General features: G+C 44.8%; 1 protein-coding gene across 1 annotated transcript; it reads right to left on the reverse strand.

Moving 5' to 3' along the window:
- Positions 1-1,673: 1,673 nt before the first annotated feature.
- On the reverse strand, positions 1,674-6,754 carry LOC106586056 (heparan-sulfate 6-O-sulfotransferase 2). The gene is made up of 2 exons (XM_014172877.2): positions 4,634-6,754; positions 1,674-4,053 (listed from the first exon to the last, which is right to left on the reverse strand). Exons 1-2 carry the CDS (start codon positions 5,206-5,208, stop codon positions 3,168-3,170), a joined length of 1,461 nt encoding a protein of 486 aa, XP_014028352.1. The 5' UTR covers positions 5,209-6,754; the 3' UTR covers positions 1,674-3,167.
- Between the last annotated feature and the right edge of the window lie 5,190 nt (positions 6,755-11,944).

Below are 11,944 nucleotides of genomic sequence, written 5' to 3' on the forward strand. Positions count from 1 at the left end.
GAACCTTCCAGAAGGATAACCATCTCTGCAGCATTCCACCAATCAGGCCTTTATGGTAGAGTGGCCAGACGGAAGCTACTCCTCAGTAAAAGGCACATGACAGCCCGCTTGGAGTTAGCCAAAAGACACCTAATGGACTCTCAGACCATGAGAAACAAGATTCTCTGGTCTGATGAAACCAAGATTGAACTCTTTGGCCTGAATGCCAAGCGTCATGTCTGAAGGAAACCTGGCACCATCCCTACGGTGCAGCATGGTGGTGGCAGCATCATGCTGTGGGGATGTTTTTCAGTGGCAGGGACTGGGAGACTAGTCAGGATCGAGGGAAAGATGAACGGAGCAAAGCACAGAGATCCTTGATGAAAACCTGCTCGAGAGGGCTCAGACCTCAGATTGGGGCGAAGGTTAACGTTCCAAAAGGACAACGACCCTAAGCACACAGCCAAGACAACGCAGAAGTGGCTTCGGGCCAAGTCTCTGAATGTCCTTGAGTGGCCCAGCCAGAGCCTGAAGTTGAACCCGATCAAACACCTCTGGAGAGACCTGAAAATAGCTGCGCAGCAACGCTCCCCATCCAACCTGGCAGAGCTTAAGAGGATCTGCAGAGAAAAATGGGAGAAACTCCCCAAATACAGGTGTGCCCCACTTATAGCGTCATACCCAAGAAGACTAGATGGCTGTAATCACTGCCAAAAGTGCTTCAACAAAGTACTGAGTAAAGGGTCTAAATAATCATTTACATTGGAATATATATTTCTTTTTTTGAAAAATTCCTAAAACCAGTTTTTGCTTTGTCATTATGGGGTATTGTGTGTAGATTGATGAGAAAAAAAAACAATTGAATCAATTTTAAAATAAGGCTGTAACGTAACTAAATGTGGAAAAAGTCAAGGGGTCTGAATACTTCCTGAATGCACTGTACCTCAATATCAAAATTATTATAAGTAAAACATTTCTGTACTAGTAACCAACAGTTCTGCACCAGAACCGTAGGGATCTCCTCAGAAGGCTTGGGTGATTGTGAGGGGCATGGGATTGGTGGTGGGCCTGTCCCAAACGGCACTCTATTCTCTATATAGTGCACTAATTTTGACCAGGTTCTAGTCAAAACTAGTGCACTATATTAGGGAATAGGATGCCAAGTGGGACAAGCCCTGTATTCTCTCTCAGAAATGTCATGGCCACAATGTGGGTAAGTGAAGTACACGAAAACAAATTACATTCAAGAAACATAAGTAGGTATAGCGAAACGGAAAACTGGCCATGGACTAAAGCAGCGGTTCCCAAACTAGGGGTCGTGACCCCGTAGAGGTCGCCTGATATGAAAATGGGGTCGCAGCAGAATTTCCAAAATTCTGTTATAACATTGTCTTTGTCTCTCAAAATCATTGTGGTTCATCTTAAAAATCGAGATGAAAATTATTCAAATATAAAAAGGTGAAATTCAACCAGAGAGCGCACTTAGATCATTGGAAAAGGCCACACTTGACCATTGTACTTAAAATTATTCCCATGGTGAATGGCTAAGCCCAGTATGCTATGAAACCATACACTATTTCAGAGACTTTGATACTACCGGCCACAATTGATATGGTGAAAACAATGTGGTGAGGCAGAGGCACATAAACTCACATCAATAGCAATAGCTTTGTCAGATAACTCCCCACCTTATGCTCTCCAATTGGATGCTAGCTGTGAGGGCCGAGATGCATTGACTTTTGTTCACTACATGTCGGGGGATGCTATTCACAACGACATATTGTTCGGTCTCACGACTCACGAGCATGAAACGGCACAGGGGATGTTCAGTGTGCCCCGTGGCTATATTAACGAAAAACAGATTCCATGGGATTGAATGGTGGGCTTTTGCACAGTTGGGGATCCATCTATCACGGGACGGCAGGCAGGCCTCTGCACGCTAGTTATGAATGTGTCTCCCTCTGCCATATGGACGCATTGTATGACACACCCACTGAGCAATAATGGATACACCAAGAGCAACTGGCTGCAAAAGAGCTGTGCACAGAACTTGGAGATATGCAGCAGGTAACTTAGATTGTAAACTATATAGCGTAAGCCTGTTCACAAAACTGTGGACATATGGGATCATAGCATGACAATGTTCCATTTCACGCGAGGCTTGGTGGTTATCGAGGGGTAGTGTTGGAATGATTTTTCGAATTGAGAGGGGAATGGTTGTCATTCGCAATGGATGTAAAAACAGACTTTGTTGACTATCTGTGTAATGAAAAGAAAATGTGTCTCCTTGCCTATGTAACAGACATATTTGGGGAACTGAACGCAAGCATGCAGGGGGGAAAAAAATATTATACAGATTGAAATCCGTTTGACTGTGATCCTGGCGCAGTTGACATGCCGGTAAGTGAAATGATACAGCTGATTCACAGGTCACTATGGAGGAGTTTTGAGACATAACTCAATGGGAAAACTGTGCCATCTCCCTCCGAGTATTAAAACTCATGGTACGCTGATTCAGTGCTCTCGTCTGCATTAAAAACAAATATCGATCCAGGTTGAATGTGACAGGAGAGATGAGATGCGCACTGTCGACCCCGTCCCTGACTTTGAGTAGCTCCGACACGACATGCATCAAGCACACCCCTCTCATTAGTGTTGGTGAGATGAGATACATTTTTTCAGACTAATTTGCAATTGACTGTCATGGCCCCACATTAAAAGTATATGATGGTGGGTTGAGAATACAATCAGAAATACTGTTAAGAATGTTTTTCAATTGACCGCCATAGTAAACTTCACATGGTTGGGGTCGTGAGAATTCACATATGGGGTCATGGGCCAAAAATGTTTGGGAACCCCTGGACTAAAGGTTGGGATGTAGGCTAAAGGGAGCTGTGCATGGTTAGCGTTGAGTTTTGAAAATGGATGTGTCCCATATCTCTCTGTTCCTGAAGTGTGCATTTGTTCACTATTCCCCAAATATTTAATAGCGCTGGATTGGTGTAGGCATGGGCAAAACCACATTTTTCTTATACCAGTCATTTCCTTTCAAAATCACGAAGGGACGTGAACATGTGCACATTTCGGGAGAAAGGAGATATTGGGACACACTCATAATGTCTGTGCAGACAAGGCAAGCCTGGAAAATTCACGTGGCTCACTCCTTCTTCGGCTTGGTCCTCTCACTACTACCGCCACTGTTCCACATTGTCCATGTAGTCCTCCATGGTGCTGTTCTCCTCCAGATCCCACCACTCTGGCAGCTGCACCTCAGCCTCCACCGCCTCTCCACCTTCCCTCCCCTGCTTCATCTCTGGGGAGGGTGGTGGGGGTGGTCGTAGGTGGGTGGTGATCGCCTCCCCAGCCTGGGTCTCTGTCCACTGGGGCTTGTCGCTGGGCCACATCGCCACCGGCCATCCTATCCCCAGCCTAGTTGACCCCAGCCTCCCTCGAAGCCTCCTCCTCTCCTGCTGCCTCTTCTCCCTGGCCTGCCTCCTCTCCTGCTGACGGGCCACCTGGAAGCGCTGGAGGAACAGGTCACGTGCGTACTCGTACAGCTCCACGTCCCATTGGTTCAGCTGGCGGATCCGTTGTTGCGTCTCAGGGGCGACCTCTACGCTGCTCGCCCGCGTCCCGTTGAGCTGGGTGAAGGGGGCGATGAACGCCAGGCGGAAGGTCTTCTCAAACAGATACTGGGTTTTCCTCTGGTATTCTGTCAGGCCAAAGAAGGCCATACCCCGCAGGTTCCGCTTGGCGCTCTCTAATAACACGGCCCAGCGCTCGTCCTCGCTCATGGCCGAGTCGTTGTAACAGCCCACTAGGCTGAGATCTGCCAGCATGCGGACCTGCCGGTTGTTGGCCAGGTTGTAGGGGCAGTCCATGAAATCCTTCAGAGAGCAGCCAGACCAGTCATCCCCGGGGTAGCAGCTGGGCAGCTCGGCCAGCGTGGGGGAGCGACCGTCACACACGTGCAGGGAGGCCTTCCAGGTGGCACCGCGCTGCACGTGCCGCCACTCGCTCAGGTAGCGCCACACCGGGTCACGCAGGATGGTGATGTAGTAGTAGTAGTTCCGGCTGAGAGAGAAGAGACCTAGGTCAGTTCATTTGTCTTTATATTTGGGTTTTGGATTCAGCACCTCTGAAATGTCGCCTAACTAATAATAACCAACTGAAATGGCATACTATTCCCTATAAAGTGCACTAGTTTTGACCAAGGCCTCTGATCAAAACAAGTGGACTATATAGAGGAATAATAGGGGGTATTTTGGGACACAGACTCTGTATGCACCCGTCTTCCAAGTTCCCAACCCTCTCACTGGTCTGCCCCAGTCTCTCTGCAGATCACCAAACCCACCCACCCAATCATGCCTTCAAAGTGTGAGTTCATGCAGAGTGCCAACAATATTTAATTCTTACTCCTCCCAAAAACACACATTTTCCCAACAACTTGGCTCACAACACATTTTACACTCACTCAGACACGAGAGAAGTTAGACAAACACTAACAGACAAAATCACGTTACCACTCAAAGATCATACATAATTAAATATGAGCTGTGGATTCAATATAGGGAGAAGATGCTGAACAAATTGAAATGTTCGTCTACAATTCATGTCAAATCCATTCCTCGCTATACTCTTGAGTGACACTCACCTGGGAACTGTAGGCTTCTTGGGTGGCTCACGCATGTTCATGAGGGACGGCACGCAGTTGGTCAGCTCTGTCCAGTCCGCGTGGAGACCGCAGCTCCATCCTGTCGAGAACCGGGAGAAAAGCCACGTTTCCCTTTTACCTGGCCGGTAACAGGTACATTTCTTTTGGCCAGCATGACACTCACAAGGCCTCTCGAGTTTAATATTACGCACTAAATGTCGACCAAAGGTTGTGCCCCCGGTCTTCTGGATGTGAAGAAAAACAATAACATCGTCTCCCTTGATATTGAAGTCAACGAGGCGACTGAGGTCGGAAGTTGTAAAATTGAAGCGGGGAACGAACCGGGCCAGGGCACCGTCCTCAGCGACGTACGGGTCCTTTCCACTGAGGCCAATGTCGTTTACCTCTCCCCGGGGCCCGAGGGCATTGCCGCCCGACCTGGAGGACAATGATCCTATGTGCAACAGCTGGCAATCGGAGCTAGGACAAACGTACTGAAGCACAATAACGCCAAAGAGCAACACCATCACCAGGGCAATATAGAGCCGGTGTTGGTTGGTGGACTTTTCATCCATCTTCCCGAGAGAAACCAAACCGCATTACTCAAACAGTTTGCCCCTTTGCTGGGCCCTTCCTCGGCTGGGGAAAACACTGGTTTTATATTGCTTTCACTTCGTTTACTAAACAAAAACAATGGCCACCTATGGCTGGCTAGCCACACTTGCTAACGTTAGTTACATTCGCATACAGAGAGCGCTTTTGATGTTTCACGAAATAATTGTGGCACAGGAGTGATACCATTTACTTCTCACAGAAATATGCTTGTAGATGACGGATTTAGTGTTTCCACCTGCAATAGTTCGGTGTTTAGATTCCCCTTCCATAATTACGTTCCCGGTTATCCTCAACCTTTCCTCCCAGAATCCCCTGCGTTGGCTCGGGAATCCCGTCACTGTCAAACATGGGTGGAGGCCCTCCGATGTGAGCCAATCCATGAAGATGTAGATGTAGCATGCTGCCTATATTTGATATGATTGTATGACTTTGTAGATGCGTTTTCACAGTTTACAGAAACATACAGATTTGTTATTACATTTTTAGCTTTTTACTTCAGTTTATTTTAGTAAATACTTTCTTAAACATCATGGTTGGTTAAGGGCTTGTAGGTAAGCATTTCACTGTGAAGTCTACACCTGTTGTATTCGGCCCATGTGACAAATACAATTTGATTTGAATAATTATTTCTCTCTTCCCTAGTACATAAAGGTATCACGTGACTCATCTCACTGCCGAGATCCCGGGTTTTGGCAAGGTGCAACTTTTTTGGTCACAAACACGTTATTGCGGGTGGCGCGAAACGCTTGTGTTTCTAGCTCCAACAATGCAGTAATATCTAACACTACACAACCTAAAAGTAAAATAACGGAATTAAGTGGGCTCCCGAGTGGCGCAGCGGTCTAAGGCACTGCATCTCAGTGCTAGCGACGTCACTAAAGACCTTAGTTTGATTACAGACTGTATCACAACTGGCTGTGATAGGGAGACGCTCAAATTACTCAGCATTGTCAGTCCTGGCCGGTGTAGGCCTCATTGAAAATAAGAATTTGTTCTTAACTGACTTGCCTAGTTAATTAAATAATATATACATATTAGGATGAGCAATGTCAGAGTGGCATAGACTAAAATATAATACAGTATATAGAGATGAATAAAGCCAAAATATATAAACATTATTAAAGTGGCCAGTGATTTCAAATCTATGTACAAACTAGTATTTTTTTTCTTTTGAGGCTGCTTATATAACATCGGGATATTGAATGTGCTTTGGGTTGAGAAACAAATACTGAAATCTTAGTCAACATGGGCTTCCTCTTTCTCTGCAATGACATGAAAGAACTGTATGCCTACAGATGTTGGCAGGTTAGATGCACCATAGCTTCACCTACCCCTTTGTATTTATTATAGATCCCAATTAGCTGCTGCCAAGGCTGCAGCTACTCTTCATGGGGTCCAGCTAAATTAAGGCAGTCATACAATTTAAAAAAACATTACAATACATTTACAACACATTGTGTGCCCTCAGGCCACTACTCTACGAACACATATTTAAAATGAATGTGTGTGTGTGTATAGTGCATATGTTATTGTGTGTGTGTGTGTGTCTGTTTGTCTTGCTTAATAGTCCCCACTGTTCCATAAGGTGTATTTTTAAAACTAATTTTACTGCTTGCATGAGTTACTTGATGTGGAATAGAGTTCCATGTAGTCATGGCTCTATGTAATACTGTGCACCTCCCATAGTCTGTTCTGGACTTGGGGACTGTGAAAAGACCTCTGCTGGAATGTTTTGTAGGGTATGCATGGGTGTCTGAGCTGTTTGCCAGTAGTTCAAACAGATAGCTTGGTGCATTCAACACGTCAGTACCTCTCCCAAATACAATTGACACGAGATTGACATGAATATTATTAATGTTAGCTCTCTGTGTACATCCAAGGGCCCGCCGTGCTGCCCTGTTCTGAGCCAATTGTAATTTTCCTAAGTACTCTTTGTGGCACCTGACCACACGACTGAACAGTAGTCCAGGTGCAACAAAACTAGGGCCTATAGTACCTGCCTTGTTGATAGTGTTGTTAAGAAGGAAGAGCAGCGCTTTATTATGGACAGACTTCTCAACATCTTAGCTATTGTTGTATCAATATGTTCAAATCAAATACAATTTTATTGGTCATATACACATAGTTAGCAGATGTTATTGCGCGTGTAGCGAAATGCTTGTGCTTCTAGTTCTGACAGTGCAGCAATATCTAACATGTAATCTAACAATAGCTATACACACAAATCTAAGTAAAGGAATGGAATAAGAATATATATGGATGAGCAATGATAGAACGGCATAGGCTAAGATGCAATAGATGGTATGAAATACAGTATATACATTGAGATAAGTGATGAAAGATATGTAAACATTATTAAAGTGACTAGTGATTCATTTGTTAAAGTGGCCAATGATTTCAAGTCTATGTAGGCAGCAGCCTCTCTGTGCTAGTGATGGCTGTTTAACAATCTGATGGCCTTGAGATAGAAGCTGTTTTTCAGACTTTCAGTCCCAGCTTTGATGCACCTGTACTGACCTTGCCTTCTGGATGGTAGCGAGGTGAACAGGCAGTGGCTTGAGTGGTTGTTGTCCTTGATGATCTTTTTGGCCTTCCTGTGACATCGGGTGCTGTAGGTGTCCTGGAGAGTTTGCCCCCGGTGATGCATTGTGCAAACTGCACCACCCTCTGGAGGGCCCTGCAGTTGTGAGCGGTTCAGTTGTCGTACCAGGCGTTGATACAGCCCGACAGGATGCTCTCAATTGTGCCTCTAAAAGTTGGTGAGGGTTTTAGGTGACAAGCCAGATTTCTTCAGCCTCCTGAGGTTGAAGAGGCGCTGTTGCGCCTTCTTCACCACACTGTCTGTGTGGATGGAACATTTCAGTTTGTCCGTGATGTGTACCACACTCCGAGTGCCCTCACTTCCTCCATGTAGCCTGTCTCGTCGTTGTTGGTAATCAAGCCTACTACTGTTGTGTTGTCTGCAAACTTGATGATTGAGTTGGAGGCGTGCATGGCCACGCAGCCATGGGTGAACAGGGAGTACAGGAGGGTGCTGGGCACGCACCCTTGTGGGGTCCCAGTGTTGAGGATCAGCGAAGTGGAGATGTTGTTTCCTAACGTCAGGAAGTCCAGGACCCAATTGCACAGGGCAGGGTTCAGACCCAGGGCCTCGAGCTTGATGATGAGCTTGGATGGTACTATGGTGTTGAATACTGAGCTATCTTCAACGAACAGCATTCTTTCATAGGTATTCCTCTTGTCCAGATGGGATAGGGCAGTGTGCAGTGTGATGGCGATTGCATCTTCTGTGGACCTATTGGGGCGGTAAGCAAATTGAAGTGGGTCTAGGGTGTCAGGTAAGGTGGAGGTGATATGGTCCTTGACTTGTCTCTCAAAGCACTTCATGATGACAGAAGTGTGTGCTACGGGTTGATAGTCATTTAGTTGACCATGATAGTTTACAATCCAGGGTTACTCAAATCAGTTGAAATCTATTTAGAAGTAACTTATTCCTTGCCACCCATTCTGAAACTAACTGAAGCTCTTTGTTAAGTGTTGAAGTAATTTTAGTCGCTGTAGTAGCTGATGTGTAGTGTTGAGTCATCTGCATACATAGACACGCTTTCTTCAAAGCCAGTGGCATGTCGTTAGAAAAGATTGAAAAAAGGGGCCTAGATAGCTGCCTTGTGGAATTCCTGATTCTACCTGGATTATGTTGGAGTGGCTTCCATTAAAAAACACCCTCTGTGTTCTGTTAGACAGGTAACTCTTTATCCAAAATATAGCAGGGAGTGTGAAGAACACACTTTCTAGTAGGCTTAAATTGAAGATACGGCAAATAGGAGTGTCAATATCATCCGCTATTATCCTCAGTAATTCTCTATCCCAGTTGTCAGACCCAGGTGGCTTGTCATTGTTGATAGACAACAATAATTGTGAAGGAGAGTAGACAAGACCTGTAGCTTCTACACAAAGGCATATGCATGATTGAATGTTCATAAGTATTATGGATTTAATTTTTCAAAGTGCATATTTTGAAATAGGAAGAAGTTAAATCTTTAGGGTAAACTAACCAGTATTTAGAGGACCATCGTGTCAGTAATTCAGAAAAGAAAACATTTAAGACCGTGTAAATATCTGTCTTTATTTAAGACCAGGAAATGTACGTACGTACGTACGTATGTATGTGTGTGTATATATATATATATACACACACAGTGAGGGAAAAAAAGTATTTGATCCCCTGCTGATTTTGTACATTTGCCCACTGACAAAGAAATGATCAGTCTATAATTTTAATGGTAGGTTTATTTAAAAAGTGAGAGACAGAATAACAACAAAAAAATACAGAAAAATGCATGTCAAAAATGTTATTAAAATGCAAATCAATTTATGAGGGAAATAAGTATTTGACCCCTCTGCAAAACATGACTTAGTACTTGGTGGCAAAACCCTTGTTGGCAATCACAGAGGTCAGATGTTTCTTGTAGTTGGCCACCAGGTTTGCACACATCTCAGGATGGATTTTGTCCCACTCCTCTTTGCAGATCTTCTCCAAGTCATTACAGTTTCGAGGCTGACGTTTGGCAACAAGAACCTTCAGCTCCCTCCACAGATTTTCTATGGGATTAAGGTCTGGAGACTGGCTAGGCCACTCCAGGACCTTAATGTGCTTCTTCTTGAGCCACTCCTTTGTTGCCTTGGCTGTGTGTTTTGGGTCATTGTCATGCTGGAATACCCATCCACTACCCATTTTCAATGCCCTGGCTGAGGGAAGGAGGTTCTCACCCAAGATTTGACGGTACATGGCCCCGTCCATCGTCCCTTTGATGCAGTGAAGTTGTCCTGTCCCTTTAGCAGAAAAACACCCCCAAAGCATAATGTTTCCACCTCCATGTTTGACGGTGGGGATGGTATTCTTGGGGTCATAGGCAGGATTCCTCCTCCTCCAAACACAGCGAGTTGAGTTGATGCCAAAGAGCACCATTTTGGTCTCATCTGACCACAACACTTTCACCCAGTTGTCCTCTGAATCATTCAGATGTTCATTGGCAAACTTCAGATGGGAATGTATATGTGCTTTCTTGAGCACGGGGACCTTGCGGGCGCTGCAGGATTTCATTCCTTCACGGCGTAGTGTGTTACCAATTGTTTTCTTGGTGACTATGGTCCCAGCTGCCTTGAGATCATTGACAAAATCCTCCCGTGTAGTTCTGGGCTGATTCCTCACGATCATTTCAACTCCACGAGGTGAGATCTTGCATGGAGCCCCAGGCCGAGGGAGATTGACAGTTCTTTTGTGTTTCTTCCATTTGCGAATAATCGCCCCAACTGTTGTCACCTTCTCACCAAGCTGCTTGGCGATGGTCTTGTAGCCCATTCCAGCCTTGTGTAGGTGTACAATCTTGTCCCTGACATCCTTGGAGAGCTCTTTGGTCTTGGCCATGGTGGAGAGTTTGGAATCTGATTGATTGATTGCTTGCTTCTGTGGACAGGTGTCTTTTATACATGTAACAAGCTGAGATTAGGAGCACTCCCTTTAACCTGTTAGGGCTAGGGGGCAGTATTGACATGGCCGGATAAAAAACGTACCCGATTTAATCTGGTTACTACTCCTGCCCAGTAACTAGAATATGCATATAATTATTGGCTTTGGATAGAAAACACCCTAAAGTTTCTAAAACTGTTTGAATGGTGTCTGTGAGTATAACAGAACTCAAATGGCAGGCCAAAACCTGAGAAGATTCCATGCAGGAAGTGGCCTGTCTGACAAGTTGTGTTTCATCTTGGCTCTTTTTATTGAAGACTGAGGATCTTTGCTCTAACGTGACGCTTCCTACGGCTCCTATAGGCTCTCAGAGCCCGGGAAAAAGCTGAACGATATCGAGGCAGCCTCTGGCTGAAACACATTATCGCTTTTGGCAAGTGGCCGATCAGAGTACTATGGGTTTAGGCGCGTGCCCGAGTCGACCCCATGCTTTATTTTCTTTCGCCTGTTTACCTAAACGCAGATTCCCGGTCGGAATATTATCGCTTTTTTATGAGAAAAATGGCATAAAAATTGATTTTCAACAGCGGTTGACATGCTTCGAAGTACGGTAATGGAATATTTAGAATTTTTTGGTCACGAATTGCGCCATGCTCGTCACCCTTATTTACCCTTTCGGATAGTGTCTTGAACACACGAACAAAACGCCGCTGTTTGGATATAACTATGGATTATTTTGAACCAAACCAACATTTGTTATTGAAGTAGAAGTCCTGGTAGTGCATTCTGACGAAGACAGCATTACAAAGGTAATAAAATGTTTCTTATAGTAAATCTGACTTTGGTGAGTGCTAAACTTGCTTGGTGTCTAAATAGCTAGCCCTGTGATGCCGGGCTATCTACTGAGAATATTGCAAAATGTGCTTTCACCGAAAAGCTATTTTAAAATCGGACATATCGAGTGCATAGAGGAGTTCTGTATCTATAATTCTTCAAATAATTGTTATGCTTTTTGTGAACGTTTATCGTGAGTAATTTAGTAAATTCACCGGCAGTGTTCGGTGGGAATGCTAGTCACATGCTAGTCACATGCTAATGTAAAAGCTGTTTTTTGATATAAATATGAACTTGATTGAACAAAACATGCATGTATTGTATAACATAATGTCCTAGGGTTGTCATCTGATGAAGATCATCAAAGGTTAGTGCTGCATTTAGCTGTGGTT

Source organism: Salmo salar, chromosome ssa25 (assembly GCF_905237065.1).
Source record: "Salmo salar chromosome ssa25, Ssal_v3.1, whole genome shotgun sequence".
Lineage (NCBI taxonomy): Eukaryota > Metazoa > Chordata > Actinopteri > Salmoniformes > Salmonidae > Salmo > Salmo salar.